Genomic DNA, 18,615 nt, shown 5'->3' with positions numbered 1-18,615 from the left:
TGAAAGATGAGAAACTAGGAGGAGAAGATGGAGGAGACAAACCACGAACATCAGTTTTAGTTTAAAGTCAAATTGTTTTAGAACTAAAATATCATCAAAAATAAATTGATATTGACTTGATTCAGGAAATCAGCAGTGATACCCAGCCCTAGAATTTAGAGCCGTCAATAAGAGCATGATTCTTAGAGTTAATGCGTCAATTTTTCTTCATTAAACATCTCAGCTGCTCAGTTCACATCAACAGTAAACGTGAATAACTTTGTTTTTATCGTGAGAAGCATTAGTCAGGACTTCAAATGTTATTACGGTTTCTTTATCTGCTCTTTCTGCTTTCTTCTTCTTCCTTTCTTTCAGGATTTTCAACGTTACAGGACGTACAACAGTATTTACCGTGAACACACTTCACATTCTGCTTGCTTTCCACAGCGTTACTGCTGCTTTGACCACTTTCTGAGTTCCCAAACTACAGGGCAGGACACAGTAACAGAATATACAACCGTTAATCGTGCATCAAAAAAATGAAATTTGTGTTAATGTGCTATTAACGAGCAGGGCTAGTTTTATTAAAATAAAACAATGTTCTGATTCAAATCAATCTTCATTTGAAGGATCCGACATCGAGTCATTAAATCCTTTTTAAACAGATGCATTCTCTTGAAATTAGTTGACGTGTGAGGACAGAACATGACGGAAGCTGCTACTCTCTAAACTAATTTATATTGAACCAGATGACTTTATGAATTAGTAGCCCTGCCCAGCCCTAGGATCTAAGGCTTTTATATTAATAGTTTGAAGGCAAATCAATGGCGCTTCACTCTGCTCAGTTCACAGTAAATGTTGATAACATTAGGCCATTTTGTCTTTTTCCATTTCCGCTCTTTTGTTTGTGCTCAGAGAGCCACGATAACTCAAAACTGAAATATCTCCAAATGAATCGATTAGGGAGCCTATCCATGCCTACAACTGACAGATACTGACCTTCCGCATTTTAAAGCCAATGACATATTGTTACTGTAGTTTACACATTTGCTCCGGTGCAAACAGTATGTGACAAACACTGGTGCTGCTTCAGAACAAAACTGTGACAGACCTTTGAACGTTGATTATTTATTTTATTTCTTTTACAAGACACTGCATTGTGGGCGCAACATTTCACGAGCAGCCGCATGCTACAGGAACAAGAACCTAGGAAGTAGACACTTCCTCTTTTAAAAGGAGCTGTGTGAGCTGGGCTGAATCATTAGCAGCTGACTCTAGATTATTTAGATAGAACCACGCTAGCGGCTGCACACTGACACGTCGCCGTCACCCTTTACTATAAATGCTGGGGCTCATTGGCGATTAGTGAGACAACACTTTTGGGGGCGGGGAGAGCTTTCCGCTGCAGCATACATGGTCGGTGAGGTGAGGTAGCGCAGCTGTGGGTTGTGAAGCTGGTAATGAAAACACAGGTGCGTTGAGAAATTAAATCATGTACCGCAGAGCACTTCCTTTAGCCACGCACACGATCTGCATTTCAGCTGCACGGGGTTTGCAATATTTCTGACAATTGTGAAGAAGTCGATGGTTGTTGCCGTTAAGGATTGAAAAAGCAGCTGTTGGGGTTTATAAAATCCCAGATGGTCCCGGTGTCATTGCTTCCTACCAGAGCTAAGCTCGGTTAGTAACAGCAGCAGCTTCGCACACATCAACATTAGCTTACGGGAGCAGATGACCGGAGCTCGACGGATAAAAAAGCAAACGAGGCTTCCTGCTGCGATGGTGCACTCTGAGTGACAGAATGACTGCCGGCACACATGCACAGATAAATAAGGCAATATCATCTGCAGGGCATTGGCCGTGACGCCGGCCGGGCTTTTATACGAGTGCTTGAACGCAGCACCGGCGTGAATTTCAAAGTCTGCAGCGATCAAACGTCGACCAACAAAGTCCTGATATCCTATAAAAGAAATCCACATCTAAGCGGTGGTAGAGAGGCGTTCATTGGACGCAGGGTCAGGGGATCTGGGTACTATCACCAAAGTTGCCATAGTCCTAGTGTAGCCCCCTGGATTTCAACTGGATAGTCCTAAAAGTATGACTACTGTTGCTCGTCTGTCCATCACCACATAAAGCCCCGCCCAAACAATGTGATTGGCCTTTCAGATCTTTGCAGGAGCAGAATCAGTTCCCAAAAGAAAGACTTTTTGTCAGAAATATTTTGAGTGGTTTAGTTAGTCTGGCTTCCAGGCTAGAACGTCTGTACCAGCTGCTCATTGGCTGCAGTCTTTATGTTCAGGTGCAACTTTGTGGTCTGTCATTCACACTTCTATACCTATAGGGTAACTTTGGTGGGGGATGGGAAAGGTCGGGGGAATTTTTGCAAGACTTTTAAGACTTTGCAAGACTTTCCCTCCAAATCTGGAACAAATGTAAAAAGACTTTCCAGAAACCAACGTGTTTCTCTCCAGTTCTATTAGGAGTCAGAGAATCAAGACAGACCGCAGTCAGGTACCGTTTAACCAGCGTAGAGGAAGAGGCTGCAACAAAGTGAAACCAAAAAGCAGCAGTCTAACCACGTGGAAGACCTGACCTTAAAAAGGTTTATTCCACGCAGCGCAGGTTTTTCACACTTAATGATTTCTGAAAACACCGACAGGAAAGATGTCGGGCTACATTCCTGTATTTCACAGAAAGGTAATCTCATCCCTGTGCTAATGAAGGGACATTAGTCACAGTAATGAAAATGAGCTCCGAGTGGGTGGAATGGGTTTCAAAACCCCACACATGCAGCATGTGTTTGTCACAGCGCTGAGGGTTTTTTTTTTAGTTTTTCGTTGAGCAACTTTCAAAGCAGAAGCCTAAAGGTCAGAGGACGTGCAACGTGAACCGACGTCTTTTATTATCTTTGTTTTAAAGCGCCACAACACACATGCCCGGTTTTCATTAGCTGCTGACACATTCAGGAAATATGCAGACGTGTCAATATTTAACATATTAGCAGGACGTCAGTGGCATTTCTGTAGCGTGCTCTGTGGGCATGCAACAGAAGTACGTTGATAACGCACAGTGCCACAGATCTGGTCCGTCTCAGGTATGTTTTAGACTCTTATAACCTGCACTCCTCACACCGTCAGTTATTTCTGTCAATTATTTCTGAAGAAACACGAGTTACTGTCTGACAAACATGACCGGGGCAGTAAGAACTCTTTTACGCGTTGTAATGACCGTCTTTAACGAGAAATCTAGTTATTCTGAAACCTGTTTTTCTGGCTGCTGCTGCTGCTCAGCTGGATTCAGGGGGTGTGGATGGAAACACCTACCCAGAAAAACAAAAAAAAGAATTGAGCAATTTTTAACCCGGGCTGTCACTTCCTATAAATCCACAATTGTTGTTTTGGTTTCAGTTTGTATCTGGTTAAAAGTGTGTTCTATTATCTGAGCATTGTCTGGAAAGCAGCAGCAGTAACAATGCTAGTTTAGTTTAGTTAGTTTACTTGTGTGATTTTAACGCCGTCCACATTTCTTCTCCTTTCACTAAAATAATCGCTGGCTGTCCTGACTCCCTGCCTCAGTACAACTTCTAAACAAAAGGACATGCTCAAATCCACAAACACCTCCATGTGTGCAACTACTGGCCTGGACCGGTTACAAACATGTTTCAGCTTCTGACATTGAGGAGGCAAATATAAATTAAAAGGGAAGTAAAAAAAGCCACCGCCGCCACCGCTGCCGTGCTGATCTGGTGTCACATTACTAACAAAGCATGCAACGCTGGTTGCAGGTCAAAGACTTCTGCAAGAAACCCAACAGGAGCAAACCACTGAAATATTTACAAATCATTGAAAAATATGGCCGTCTATGGTCCAATCTGATCACACCTGTCCTGTCTTCACACCTGGTATTCAGTTATACAGCAGCTTTATACGATCTGCTTGCCGAGCCTCATGTCTTACAGTCCGGTGCCTTTGGTCGTCATCAGCAGCACCAGGAAAACATTAGAGTCTGATTCAGGCCCTGTTCACACCTTCCATTAACATCCATTTTGGCCAATCTGATCACACATGTCCTGTGTTCACACCTGGTATTCACTTATACAGCAGCTTTATGCGATCTGCTTGCCGAGCCTCATGTCTTACAGTCCGGTGCCTTTGGTCGTCATCAGCAGAACCAGGAAAACATGACAAAATCTGATTCAGGCCCTGTTCACACCTTCCATTAACATCCATCCTGGTCAATCTGATCACACCTGTCCATCTTTAAGTCCCTGTCTTGACGCCTGGTCTTAATCTAAATGTGTCTCCACATGCGTCCCCAGCCAGCACTTGAGATCTGATCTCAGTTTGTGTGTCTGTAAATGAGCAGCACCATCATGTGGTCAGTAGAATATTGTACCAGCTGCTGTCTCTAATGGATCTCTACCTACCACTGGATCAGAACCATCAACAGCTGCTTGTTGACTTGGAGACATGATCCAGATTTTGAAACACGATGTTAAGTTCTAGTTTATTTCTGACGTTAGTTATTTTAGATCGGCCGATGCTCAGTATTAGAACGATCACATGATGACATCCCTACCTGACTAGCTGGAATATGACACACAGTCATGCATCACAAGATTGTTTGAGAACCGACAGAAACCACCGTCGGTCTATTTGCTCACATTTTAACTATTTAAGCCCAGAGCTGCCTATTCTTCTTCTTCTTTGTACAAATATTTTTTAACCTACACACAGTAGTTTCATGTTTACCAGGTCAACACTCCACTTTTTAAGTTATGAAACGCAGCTTCTGACCAAATCTCTGTTAGCTCATGTAATATAAAAGATATCTCCACAACAGCGGGGTTGTGCTATCACCCCTCCAGCCCCCCCAGCTCCCAACTGCCTCCAGTGTTGCTGTCAAAATCTCACCTCTCTGCCAGAGGACTTAGCCTTGGCCCGCCGAGAATGTGGCAGCACCACGCTATCTCCAAAGTGCCACATTTAACAAACCGAGAGGCTGAAAGCTTCACACGCGCTGCTACTGCTGAAGCCACGCATGCATTAAAAGTTTGTCTGTTTGCACGCATTTTGTTTTTGTTTTTGTTTTTTTCCGTCTTTGCGGCCTTTTATCGAGTTCTCGGGAAGTGGCTGGCCTCTTTATTCCCAGATCTTTTTCCAATCAAAGTGCAATTCCTCTGAAGCACTCAAGCTCCATTACAACATGTGGTACAAGGCCTCGAGAGGAAAATAAAAAGGTTTCATCCAGTTATATTGGACACGTTATTGTGATAATAATGACCTAACATGACATGTTTTAAGTGCATTACTGCAAGTCTTGCTTTGCGGACTGATTTACTCAACAGCAGTGCTTTTACAGGTCCATTAGCTGATGCTTTCATCTCCTCAGCCCCTGTATCATAATGTGTAATAAATAATAAAGCTCATATCAAGCTCAGAATCCCTTTATAAACCGCAAAAAAAATAAAAAAAGAGAGAACACAATGTTTTCACCTCGACACCACATCAGCTGACCTCCTCCTCTGGTTGATAATGTGCTAATCGGGCAAACGGTGTCGACTTCGGCTGGAACGAAGCTGCCAATCCCCCGGATTAACTTCCAGCATCAATGTTTCCCAACCTGCATTCTCCACTGAACATAATAACGAGTGGACTCAATTAGCATAGCGTTCTGTTTCACTGGCAGCGCGAGGCGGGTCCTGATTAAGTTCTCAAGCGCGCGGCCTAAAGTTAGCGCTGACAACTTTACACCTCGTGTGAAAGAGGATGCTCGGGCCTCTGCAGAACCTCTGCAGCTGATTTATTGAAAGTCACGTAATTGCTTTCAGTTCATGCGTTAGTGCTGAGCAACATAAAATATAGCCTGGAAGACGCACAGCTTCTCTTGTAGCAGAAACTTGTTCTGGAGTCTCTCTGTTGGGAACTGATTCTGGCCAATCGAGTCAAGCTGTGGGCGGGGCTTAATGTGGTGCTAAACAGAAGATGAATTAGTTTCCAACTGAATGCTTCCAACTGGTTGGAGGGTTGATGCATTGATTGAGAGCCCGCCCCATAATGAAGTCTGAATGATGCGCCAAGCTACACATGTTCTGCTAATGGTGATGCTAACCGCTAGCATGGTGGCGCTGCTTCCCACCAGTTTCTTTCTGCACCTACAGACTTATTAAACTAAACCAGGTAGATTTCAGGACATTCCATTCTCAGCGGGTGTTAGCGACCTTTAGCAGTGGTTAGCATCATATCAACTAAATGGATCTGACTGGTTGGAGAACCACAACGCAAATTTAAATGGCGTGAGAGACCAGGGTACAAAAAATAAAAAAATAAGTGTGCTGATGTAACTGTATGGCTTATGAAATTCAATGTTAGGAAATTGGAAAGATGAGACATCAACTCATAAAATTCTTGGATTGTTTGTTTGTTTTAAACATAAGGCATTTCCTGCCTCTTCTATTTAGAAATGTAGTCTCTGAGGACTGTAGTCTCACGAGATGAATCCACATGTGAGGGAGATACCAATTAAAACAATTAGAGAAGAGCTGAACAAAAGAAAAGCCATGTGGGAGCTAGAAGATTAACAGGGATAACAGCACAAATGTCTGAAACCACTTGTTTTGAAACTGAAATCTCTCTAAATTAATCAAATTAGAATCGAGCGATCGAATCAGAACCGAAACGATTCAGGATATCAGTAGTGATACCCGACCCGTTCAAGATGTATTTCATTCGTCTTGTTCCTTTGAGCCACCGGCCTCCATTGTTGTCCCAAAACAAAAAACACATCCGTGAGTCACACTGCAGCGTTGCACTTTATTTTGACTCTATACAATACACTACAAAGAGCTCCGATTAATCCGCCGCTTGAGAATTCCTCAACTTCCTCAACTTCTATCTTGTCCAAGTCCAGTAGAAACCAAAGAGCTAACGTCACTGACAGATACGATTAATAAAGATCAGTTGAACCTTTCTTACTTTGCACAACCTCGGACCGTACAAGATTAAGAGCCGAGTTGCTGCCAGCTTTGAAAAACCCTGTGGCTGAATTGACCGAGCCCAACCCTAACCACGTTCATCTATTCTCAAATTACGGCCGCCATTCTCATTCCTCTACTTGACGTGTTAAAGGTATTTGTTGGCTAAAGCCCATTTTTGATGCACGTCTCCGAATTTAGCTTTCTTGATTTAACCTTTTAAGTTTTGTTGGAACGCCAGTCGAATCTCGGTCGGGGCGAGGAGCTCAGGGCGGCTGAGGTGGTTTCAGGCATTTGGTGAGGTTGCCTCAAGGACACCTTCCCTTTAGGGGGGTTTCACCAGGCAGGGTAAGGAAGGAGAAGATGTCATGGTAGGCCAAGAATTTGTTGTATGTCTGGAATTCCTTGTTTAGCCTGTGACCACCACAACACATTTTTGGATAGGTGGACGAAAATGAATGACTGGACGGATGGAGCCATTTTGAATGTTGTTATTCTGTTAAATGATTGACTTCTGTCGCTCTGAAAATTGCCTACGCCAACCTTCTTAAAGGTTTTCACTCCGGAAGAGTCCGTTTTCATTAACCGATCGTTGCGGGTCATTAACACACAGCTGACAGTCGAAGTAGGAAGACGTTGTAGGTTCATGCATTCCCACGACGGAACGAAGCAACACAATCTACAAAAGGCTTGAGGTTGGCTCACTCGAATTACAAGTCATTTGTCTTCCCACTGGTTTCCACAAAAACAACCAAAGGAACCGGTTTACTCATGTCTAACCACGTTCTCCCTAAAGAGATAGAGAACGCTGCCCAATGAGAGGCCAGACATATTCTGACCCAAAGCAACCACAACTCTTATTCCTTGGAATTTAAGAGTAATACGTTTTGATCTTTTAGAGTTGGAAGACTTTCTGAATTAGTAGCCCTAGTAGGGCGTTCAGGACCGTTTTAACTTTAAGCTGGACACTTGTGACTGGATTCCCCCAGGACGGCTGTAAATGCTCAAGGTCTCAGCCAATGTACTTTTAGTTTGTTTACCGTTACACAGCTTGGTCTGGTCTGGTTTTAAAAGAATGACTGACACATTTTTAATTGTGCTTGTCCGTTCCTGAACACAATTTAACTTACGGTGCGTTCAAACTACCAATGAGAGCGCTACAACATACGTTAATGGACGCTGACGCTGCTGTGTTTTAATATGAGACATTGATCTCTGCAAACACGGCAGCCATAACACCGTTTGACCATCTTCCACTGCAATAAAACGACAAAATCTGACACAAGCATAGATTTGCATAAACACGTTGTTAAAGAAACAGTTTCCCGCAGCCAACGCATGCTAGTGAGGCTGGGAACGTTTTATGACACGTTATTTTAGTCTGTGATGAGTGTTTTAATGTCCAAACGTTGCATTTTCAACATAGTGACGCTTTAAAAAAAAAAAAATAGTGGAGTTTTCCAACTCAAGTCTGGCGTAGCAGAGTTCGCTGAAATGATCCAGCTGGTCCTTTAGCCTAAACGGAGCGAGTTACTGTGGACCAGGGAGAGAGCCGTGAACAGATGGACTGCTGGTTTTGTAATTGTTAAACTCAGGTTTCTCTTGCACCGTGTTTTTTTTTTTATATTTTGTTGGTTTTATAATCCTTTCATTTAGTAGCGGAGACCTGCAAAGGAAGGATTTCCTTGTATGGCCCGAGCATCTTGAATCTTATTCTGTGGCAGTAACAGAAAAGACATGCAAAGATGTGGCGTCGTGAAACAATTAGCAGGTTTATTTTAATACCAAACTGACACGACCTGAAACCGACTGCAGCCTACGGTTTCAGAAGCCTACCAGCTCGCAAACTTTCACAAATGTTCAGCAGCGATGCAAATTGGGCCCCAGCGACGCGAGCGTCCTCGTCTTGGCTGTGCAGCGTTCGCCTCAGTCGGATATGCATCAGTTGTAAAATAACCAGCAGCCTATGTAGAGGAGCACTTTGATGTTGACCCGGCGTCAGATACTATTGACAGTTGCCATTTAAGGCGGCTAATCAGCTGCTCTCAGCTGCTGCTGTCAAGAACTGCCAGAGGTGAGATTTCAGTGGATCCCCCAGAGACCCTTTGTCTGTGCGCTGGAAGGTTCCTGAGAGCATTTCTGCCTTTTCTTTTCTTTTTTCTTAACAGATCAATAGATAGAGGCCGTAAAGAACGGTTTTATAACCTCCTAAAGTCTTAATATATCGATGACACTTTATCTGGGGAAGCCCATTTAATTAGATATCGCAAGAAAGTCCTTTTAATCGAATCATTTCAGTTGGAAAAAGTCGTCAGGCTGCGTATTCATTAACCGTGTGTGATGAACCGTCTGGATCTCTGCCTCCTGACAACAAGTCAGCGAGCGTCTCAGAGGGCCGACCTCCTCCACGGTGGCTCGGTTCAGACGCCGTTTTGTTTAGCCCACATGTCGGAGCGACAGTCTGCGATTAAGACATCACAAGAAGGCGCAGACGTGGACCGACGGGAATCGGATCGGACCCGGCGTCACTTGTCTAAACCCAAACGGCTTCTGTGAGAAAATTTTTTTTTTAAAAATACGCCTCACAGGAGAGCAGCTATATCTCAATAACCAAATTGTAACCACATCCTCTCCGAACCAAGCTGCACGCTGCACCTCTGAAACCTTCAGACTTTCCAAGCCCCCCTGAACAAAGGGAACGACGAGCAATTATTACGTGTACGATGGTGAGGAGATATGCAGATGGGTGGTGTTTTATTTAGATCTGACTGGAGCCTGGCTGTTTTCTGGCCTGCTCTACGCTGGATGCTGCACACACACACTGGTGCATGAGGAGGTCTCGCAGCAACACGGCAACACAGACGAGCCTCGGGCTGCAAAGAGCAACGGCACGGCACGTCTCTCACCAGACTAGTCTGCGTTTTAAGAACGCTTTGTGGTGGTTTTCTGAAAGTTCTTGGTGAGTTCCAGGTGCGGCAACGCGTGCAGAAAACAAAAGGGTTGGATAGGAAGCTGCTGCAGAAGACAAGTCATCCTGCATCTAGAGACAGGTTGGAGAGGAAGCACTGCCTCCATCTCCCTATATGGCTGCATAGCATGCACAAAAAATAAATAAAATAACAGAAAAGACCCCCCCTCTTCCCCCTCTTCCTCCTCTTCCCAACCACGCACCAGACATGCAAAACAAAACACATGCTCCAGGGAGTGGAGGGGAGGTTGACACTAAAAGATGCTCTTACCTGGGCTCAGGGAGGATGATTTTCTTGCTCGCCCGGGCCGCTGGAGTCGACTTGCTCTTCTCCATCGCCATCAAGTAGCTGACATCGGCGAGCACCGCTTCGAGGTCCGCCATCTTTCGACCCTGGGACGACCCAAAAAATAAAAATAATAATAATAATAATGATAATAATAATCTATCAAATGACCGGGGCTGGTGCGTTTCTGTTTTCGGGGCAGTCAGAAAGCAGCAGTGTCCTCCTCCTCCACAGGGGGACGAGCAGCATGAAGGGCCGAGCCGAGCTGACCATCGACCGGGACCGCGTCGCTGTCTGTCTGCAGTCCGCCTCACACCACCATTGTGACAGAAAACGGGAAATTCATGAGGGGGGACATGTGGGTGACAGGTTACTGGAGAAAGATGCAGTCAGCGGGCCTTCTGTAATCCCATTTAGTGCACGAATATAAAAAAACAAAAAAACAAAATGCAGCTTTCTTCTTGGGGCGTGTTGAGAGGAGAAAGGTGAAAAAAAAAAGGGGGAGATAGATGAGATGTGAGGCCAGCACTTCCTTTCTTTATGTGATATGTCTCGCACACATAAACAGGCCCCCCCCCCCCAAAAAAAAAAAAAAAAAAAAAAAAAAAAGGTGATGCAGGATCCGAGGACAGCTGCCCTTACAACAGGTCCTCCGGGGACTTCCCTGGTCCTCTCCAAGCCGCTGGTCCCTCTCCAGAGCCCCGCATGGGGTTTCACAAGAAATGAAGGAGAGGGAAGGGGGGAAGGTTAGGTTCCTTAAAATGTAAACAGCCAAGAAAGAAAAAATGTTCTAATTTTAGTGGCAGCACAGTCAAGAGCCAAAAAAATGTTTAGAAATCAGGGACACGTGTGGATCTTTTTTTTCTTTCTTTCTTTCCTCCCCAACAACAACAACAACAATCAACAAGAAGAAATGGGGGAGGAGGCGGCCGGAGCAGCGGCGGCTATCATCGGGGTGATGGTGCCTCCTCGTCCTTGGTGTCTCCGACTGGTGCACCACAAAACTACACGGTGTTGGCACAGATAGAAGCCCGGGTTAAAGGTGAGGCAGGGCTCCATAAAATCCACCCTGTTCCTCCTTCTTCTTCTTCTTCTTCTTCTGCTGTTTATGTTCGAAGCTGGCTGGCTTCCTGTGCCGTTAACGTTCAATTTATCGGCACAAGAAAAACTACAAAAAAAAAACAACTAAATAAAAATAAAACGTTGGCTTAAACACCCCTTTTAGAGGAGATTTTAGCACCAGATCCCTGATTCAGTCCGGGAGCTAACTTTGTTTTAGCCTCCTGGCAAATATCGATATTTGGGTTCGGCTGCTAGTTAGCTTCCAGGCTAGCTAGCAAGAAGAAGAAGAAGAAGAAAAAAAAAGCTAGCCTGTATGCTAACAGTTTAAAAATGTTTAAAAAATATTAATATTAAGCTGTTTTGGGTGGGTTTAGTCCACGCAGATGTAGCTTGCGGACTATTAAACACTGGATTTCAGGCTGATAAGAGCGGGGAGAGAGAGAGAGGGGGAGACCCGTGTTGGAGGTGGGGAGAGAGGGGGGGAGAAGTCCGGCTGCGGTTCCCAGAAACAGCCTCTTCGATGGCGGCTGCGCTCGGCTCAAAAATAAAGAGGAAACAGGGAGAAGTAATCCATATCTCCTGGTCGGGGTTTAGCCCGGGCGTTGCGGGGTGAGCGTCCTCGCTCGGAAGCTACCGACTGCGGGTCTTGACGGTGACGCCGCCGCCGCCGCTGCTGCTGCTGATGGTGGTGGAGGAGGGGAAGGAGGGAGGGAGCGCTGGGGAGATGGAGCTCGGTGGTCCGCCTGCTTCAAACGGCTGCCACCACGGCTCCGTAGACCGCTCTTAACCCGACGATGCGGAAGGCGGAAGGGTGCAATGTCGCCAGCTTTTTTTTTTTTTTTTTTTTTTTAAGTTTTTCTTTTCCTGCGGCGTGGAAATGACACGAAGAAACACGGGGTTCGTCTTCGTGCTCCGAGAGCCGAAGCGACTCCTGGCTGCCAGGCTATCCGCGCCGAGAGAGCCCGCACTCGGCTGCTTTGAAGATCCCCGCGCGGCGTCAGGAAGCGTCCTCCCTCCGCTGCTGCCGTCCCAAAGCACCGACGTCTGTCGCGTTTAAGCTGCTCCTCGCCGTCCAGCTCCAATATGGCACATGTTGGGTTGAGGATGTAATTTTTCTGTGTGTGTGTGCGTGTGTGTGTTTTTTTTTTTCTGCTAGCAGCACAGTGGCACTGCTTGCTTTGTGGTTCGACTTCCTCCCACTGCGGCGCGGGGGGGAGAGACTCGGAAAACCCGGAGCGGCTCTCTAGAGCTGGAGCTGGAGCTGGAGCACCTTAATGCATGCATTTATAAATATGCATTTTAATAATCTAGGTGCAGCTCACATGCAGGACGAGTCCCCCAGCTTCAAATCATCTGGAGCGTTGTTTTTTATGATCATGTGTGCACATGGAATATGATAGAAAAGCTTTAACCTCCCCTGCAGCACATGGCACATACAGTCTCCCTCTGTTGATTTACATATTGAATCTGGGGAGTCGTGAAGCAGCAGCAGCTTCTGACAATTAATATTACAACACACTGCATTTTCTATGAGGACGTCCCCCCCCCGTGGGATGGAGGGGATGCTTCGGTGGAAACGCAGTGCCGTTTCCTGGCCGCTGGTGGTAATGCTCCTGATGCACCGCAGGCCTGCAGGCTGCAGCAAGGCCTGCACGCTGGGAGCTGGACAGGCCGAGCATGCAGCACCAGGAATGTCACAGAAGTATTCACATGCTTTAATTAGCTATTAAAAGAGAAATCTGCAGAAATAAACATATAAATAAATAAATAATCCCCTCTCTGATGTGATAAGGCAATACACGACAGGCTAGGACAAGACAGGATGAGATCAGATCAGATCAACTAGTATGAGATCAGACCTACAGTGTGATTAGCGCTGCAGCAGCAGACAGCTTAAGGACACGAGTATTGGAGATAACAAGAGGCAAGAAAATTAAATGCATTAAAATAAAAGAAGGAACCTCGCGGGGGGGTGTGAAAAAGTAAACTGTCAGGAAAAATGTTTAATCAGAATCAGGATCAGTGTGTACAGCTGCTCAAGAGGTGTTTTCACTCAGCATAGGAATTAAAAAACAAAAACGCAGCTGTCCAATAATTTACAAATACACATTCAGCGCCGCTTAAAAAAAAAAAACAGTTTTGCACCTGAATTTTATCCAAAAAAGGTTCAAAAAAAGGCAACTGGACTTGTAGAGTTGTCTTGAGAAGATGTTTCACCGCTCATCCGAGTAGCTTCTTCAGCTCTGGGGGACTGGTGAGAAGTCTGAGGTTTAATGAGCCTGAATTTTATACATTTCTGCATAAAAATGACTCAAAACATCACAGTTACAACTAGTAAGTGAACCCATGTTTTCAGCACCTGCTGTGACCTGTTTGTGCAGCAACAACAGCAAGTAAGCATTTCCGGTAACTGCTGATCTGCCGTCTGCAGCGGCTCGGAGGAATTTTGGGTTCCAGATTATTCTATAAAGATGTAAACCTGACAGTGGAGGGCTGCTTCTCATTGGACAGGATAGAGTCTGACTTGAAGTGACTATGGTCTTGCTGTGAAACAAACAATAAATGATTGGCTTACAGAAATGTTGTGGAAGGACCTGAAGCAAGCAGTTGATGTGAGGAAACCCACCAACATCTCAGAACTGAAGTGGTTCTGTTCTGAGGAATGGGCTAAAATTCCTCCAAGCTGCTGTAGACCACTGATCAGCAGTTACCAGAAACATTTAGTAGCTGTACTGGTCTCTTTAGGGGAAAGTGTGGTGAGCGGAGTCAGAGGAGGGTTTAGGTTCTTGCTGAAGGCTGAAGGATGGATTCAAACTATCTTAGAGTCTTGTCCAGGGCCACTCGGACAAAACTAGGAGTTAGCAGAGGATGGTTTCGATCCATCGACCTCTGGGTTATGGGCCCAGCACGCTTCCGCTGCGCCACTCTGCTATTAAGCACCCCAGATGGGACTCGAACCCACAATCCCTGGCTTAGGAGGCCAGTGCCTTATCCATTAGGCCACTGGGGCTGCTGCTGCCTGCATTTGGACCAGCTATCTCCAATTATGATGGCAGCTGGAACTGTTTAAATTCTGGATCTGTCTGGATGGAGATTTGGATTCAATAGATACGGTTTCCACAAAGTGGAAGCGTCCCTTTGCTCACAGTAACAATCTGGCTATTTCCCAGCGCTGCTCTTGAGCCATATTTGTCACAGGTGATCAACGAGCCTCTGATGAGTCGATCAAATCCACCTGAGGGCCATCTGAACGTCACTGGAAGGAGACGGCCTGAGGAAACGTGAGCTTTAACAGACATCATGTAAAAATGTGAGCTCTCAGACTTTGTGACTTCGCTGTGCAAAGGGACCAAATTAGAATTTTAAAGCATGTTAAATAATATACTGTTGACTCTGCACGTTGAAGTTCCTGGAGCCTTGTTGTAAATATTTACTGAAGCAAATGTATAGAAGTTGTTTAACTGGCGGAAAAACGGCCCATGTCTCATTTTAGCTGTTTGAAATGACTTTTTAACCATTTTTAGTTGATTATTTCATCAAATATAAAACTCCACACTATAAAATATGAGCATGTGTTGATCAAATGTAGAGAAAGGAAACAGAAAGGGACATTCTGAGTTTTTTCGGGACGTTTTTCTATTTTCAGGCTTTGTATTCGGTGTAAAGCGTCAACTAACACATCTGTAATATATATATATGTGTGTGTATATATATATATATATATATACACAAGTTTTTCTCATTTTTAAGCAATAATTGATTTAGAAATATTTGTGTTAAATTCTGCTGCAACCAACAGTTCTTTATAGTTCTGGTAAAAGGAATTTTCTACATTTCTGCATAAAAATGACTCAAAACATCAGCAGTTTTTAACATAAGTCCTAAAAGTAGACAAAGAGAACCCAATAAAAAAACATGAAACAGAAATATTATATTTGTGTATTTGTTTATTTGGGTAAATTAGCCAATATTACATATCTATGAGCTGCAAAAGTAAATCAATCGTCGTTTTCAGTGTCCGGTTTCTAGGTAACTGCTGATCTGCCATCTACAGCAGCTTGGAGGAATTTTAGCCCATTCCTCAGAACAGAACCACTTCAGTTCTGAGATGTTGGTGGGTTTCCTCACATCAACTGCTTGCTTCAGGTCCTTCCACAACATTTCTATTGGATTAAGGTCAGGACTTTGACTTGGCCGTTCCTAAACATAAAACGTTTTTCTTATGCAACTGAGGCGGTACTTGGTATATTTACTTTTTTTGTTTGATCATATCGTCTAAGTCTAAACCAGCTGAAAAGTGAGTGAGTAATTTATTCATAACTAATAATCAGACTGAGATCTGGGCTGTTTCTTTTGTTTTAAAATAAAATATAAACTCAGATTTGAGCCACAAGTGTTTTCAACTTGACCTTTATTGCCAGCTAGCCTCTGTACACCATGGTATAAAGAATGTGAATGTGACTGTAATCCAACAAGTCGGTTCATCTATCCACTAGAAAAACAGAAACATTCGGTGGAAGTCAGTATGGTTTAAGAAAAACAGTTTATTCAGCACTGGGAAGCAGCAGGGGTCAGAGGTGAAGGGTCACATGGGAGAAAAGGGCTCTGGTGTAAGTTGTTACTGCTGAATACGGCGGATGGACTGGATCTGAGGGGTCTGGCAGTGGGAGCCAAACTCCCTGAAGTGTTTGTACTCTCCACAGTGACGATCACACTCCATGATATACTGGTATCCACGGTAACCAGGGTACTGGTAGCACACAAATCTGTTGGGACATCGCAGAGAGGGAGAATGAGAGAGGGAAGCACACATGAGATGTTGCAAGAGGCGCCTGTTGTGAAAGTCTGAGCTGGATTACATATTTTTTTTTGTTGTTTTGAGCTTGAAATAGAAAAGTGGAAGGAAAGCAGCTGTGGACACTCACGCTCCAGACTGGATCCTGAAAGAGCCAACTTCGTTGTTGCACCAGCCCATGGCCTGGAGGGAGGGGTAGTCGTCGCTAAGCTCACCCTTGCGGCCCAGGAAGTTCTCACGCTCATAGATAGTCATACGACACTCTCTGTGGTTCTGGAGCAAACAAAAGAGCAAACCGGTTAGTCCAGATTTATGTTCTGTCAAACGCTCAAAGACAATATTTTCTGAAGCGACAAACAAGAGGTGACGTACAGCACAGGCGATAGGTCTGAAGGAGGTCATTCTCTCAATGTGGTAGGCGTTGCTGCCTCCGTAGGCGTCACACTGGGGGTACTCTCCCCTCTCCAGGACAAACTGCTGTCCCTGGTAGGAGGCGTGCTCGTAGCCCACCCAGCTGAGGATCAAGGCAAAGAAAGCAGCGACTCATTATTATTAAGCCCTTCAACCTTCACTGACACATTCCCGTTCCCGTGTGCAGAGATCTGTTTACTCACGCTCCACTCTCCACCCTGAGGGAGCGCACGCTCTCGAAGCCGAACTCCATCACGTTGCAGCACTCGGAGGTGAACTCATGGCGGCGGCCCTGGAAGCACTCCTCATCAAAGACAATGATCTGCCGCGGGAAGACAAAGACACAGCCGGGTGTCACAAAACATACCAGCTCAAATCAGTGTCCTAGTCGGTAACGGAACCAAACTGGGAGACTTTTAGCAAATGCTCATGATATTAATGTGTTTGTTTTCTTTGTATATGGCGTCCCATTTAACGGCCTCATCTCAGCACAGGTTTTGAAGGTCCCTGTTGGTACGTCTGTAGACTCACCTTCCAGTGGCCGGAGAACTTGGTGCAATGGTGAGTCATCTTGTCTGGAAGGAGGAAACATGGGACACATGGTCTGAGAGTTTAGCAAAACATGCATGTGATTCTGATGCAGAAATAGAGTTCACACTGCAAAACAACATCGAGAGCTTTAAATCCAAGTCAGTCTTGGCACGTAATCGGCCTCTGTGTGCAAAATGCTCAAATGTTGGAAAAGCCCCAGCAGCACCATGTCCAGAAGCTTCAGCGTCTATTTATAGTTTGTTCCCAGAAGAAGAAGAGGGTCACCGAGGCGTCTTTTTGGCTCTCTCCACCCGTTCTATCTCTTTATCTTGATTTTCTGACCATACCCCCCTCCGCCCCCCTCTGCTGCCGTTACTCAGACTTTCCACCATCACCATGTTTATCTCGCCCGCTGGGAGCAGCGATGGAGCCCAAGTGGCTCTTGTTGTTATGGGGGAGAGGATGAGGGGGGGTTGGATGTAGGTGTGTGCATGTGAGGGGCTGCTGCCTCACCTGGCGGTGCTGGCTGTGGAGGGACAGGGACTCACCTTGCTTTGATGCCCTTGGGTTGTCCTGCCGTGAGAGTGAGAGGAGCCACGCGCCCCCACCCTTTTAAAGCCTCCCCTGGCAAGGGGCCATGCCGAAAGCCCCGGCTCAGCAGCATGGGAGGGGCTTTCTCTTTGTCCCCCCCGACAAAAGCGTGGCTAATCTGTGGAGGGACAGAAGTGCAGACGCCACATTATCAAGCCAGGGGGTGGGGGGGGACGTGGACATGGAGACACAGGAATATTGGAGAGACAGGTCTGAGGTGAGGAGACGGATCGGAGGATGGAGCGACGGCTTCACGTCTTATTTATGATGAAAGTTTTCATCATTTCATCAAGTTTTCAACACATTCAGAGTTTCTGGCGTAAAAGGATTCATGTATTCAGGTTTCTTCAGCCTAAAACTAAAAAAATATGAATTTAACTTTGAAGAAAACAAAAAAATAAATGACTTAAAATATAGTTCAGCTCTGTTCTCCGTCCCTTTAATGCTCCTTCCAGTCTTACCTGCTCAGGTATCCACGTATTTCTCAACCATAAACCGGCTAAACAAAATAAAAAGTACAGAGGGACAGTATGTATGTATGTAGGACATTAATATTCCCCTTGACAACTCTGTAATAAACTGACCTTTACTTGTACTGATGTCCATCAATATGCACTGTCCCTATCTAAATAAATAATTAAATAAATAAATTTAACAATTATTTAATTAAAATAATGAGATAAAAGCATTTTCTTTAAATGCAACTCTCCAAAACCAGAGATCACGGAAACACAAGCCATGTCCAACACACAAAGAGTTCTGTGTGTGTTGTCTTGCTGCTGTTCAGAGACCGTTTTGTCCATTTTGGCTTCACAACCTTTTAAGGATTAAAACTTGTTCAGATTTTAAGCTTCTCAGTCATCCAGGTCAGGGTTTATCCAAAAAGACAAGCTGAATCTGGACTTGTTGGGTTTCTAGAAGATGTTTCATCCAAGTCTCCAGCTCTAATAGACTGGGGGGGGGGGACATCTGTGGGTGGTGTCCATCTGTCCACGTGTCTGTCAATGACCAGATTCTCA

General features: G+C 45.0%; 2 protein-coding genes across 3 annotated transcripts in view; both read right to left on the bottom strand.

Annotated features, from left to right (window-relative positions):
- grk3 (G protein-coupled receptor kinase 3) overlaps positions 1-10,751 on the bottom strand; it is a 58,491-nt gene extending 47,740 nt beyond the window's left edge. For both annotated transcript variants that reach the window (XM_084572776.1, XM_084572777.1), the window contains exon 1: positions 10,192-10,751. In XM_084572776.1, coding sequence (XP_084428902.1) covers positions 10,192-10,304 — 113 coding nt within the window. In that variant the 5' untranslated portion in view covers positions 10,305-10,751. The remainder of the gene's footprint in view (positions 1-10,191) is intronic.
- Positions 10,752-15,886: 5,135 nt separating this feature from the next.
- On the bottom strand, positions 15,887-17,044 carry cryba4 (crystallin, beta A4; the record flags this gene model as incomplete). The annotated part of the gene is made up of 5 exons (XM_084572790.1): positions 15,887-16,034; positions 16,194-16,336; positions 16,436-16,577; positions 16,678-16,796; positions 17,006-17,044. The coding sequence occupies 5 exons, from the start codon at positions 17,042-17,044 to the stop codon at positions 15,887-15,889; spliced, it is 591 nt and encodes a 196-aa protein (XP_084428916.1).
- Positions 17,045-18,615: the final 1,571 nt, after the last annotated feature.

The sequence above is a fragment of the Chelon labrosus genome (genome assembly GCF_963514085.1).
Source record: "Chelon labrosus genome assembly, chromosome: 22".
Lineage (NCBI taxonomy): Eukaryota > Metazoa > Chordata > Actinopteri > Mugiliformes > Mugilidae > Chelon > Chelon labrosus.
This window is presented reverse-complemented; position numbering and strand designations above follow the sequence as displayed.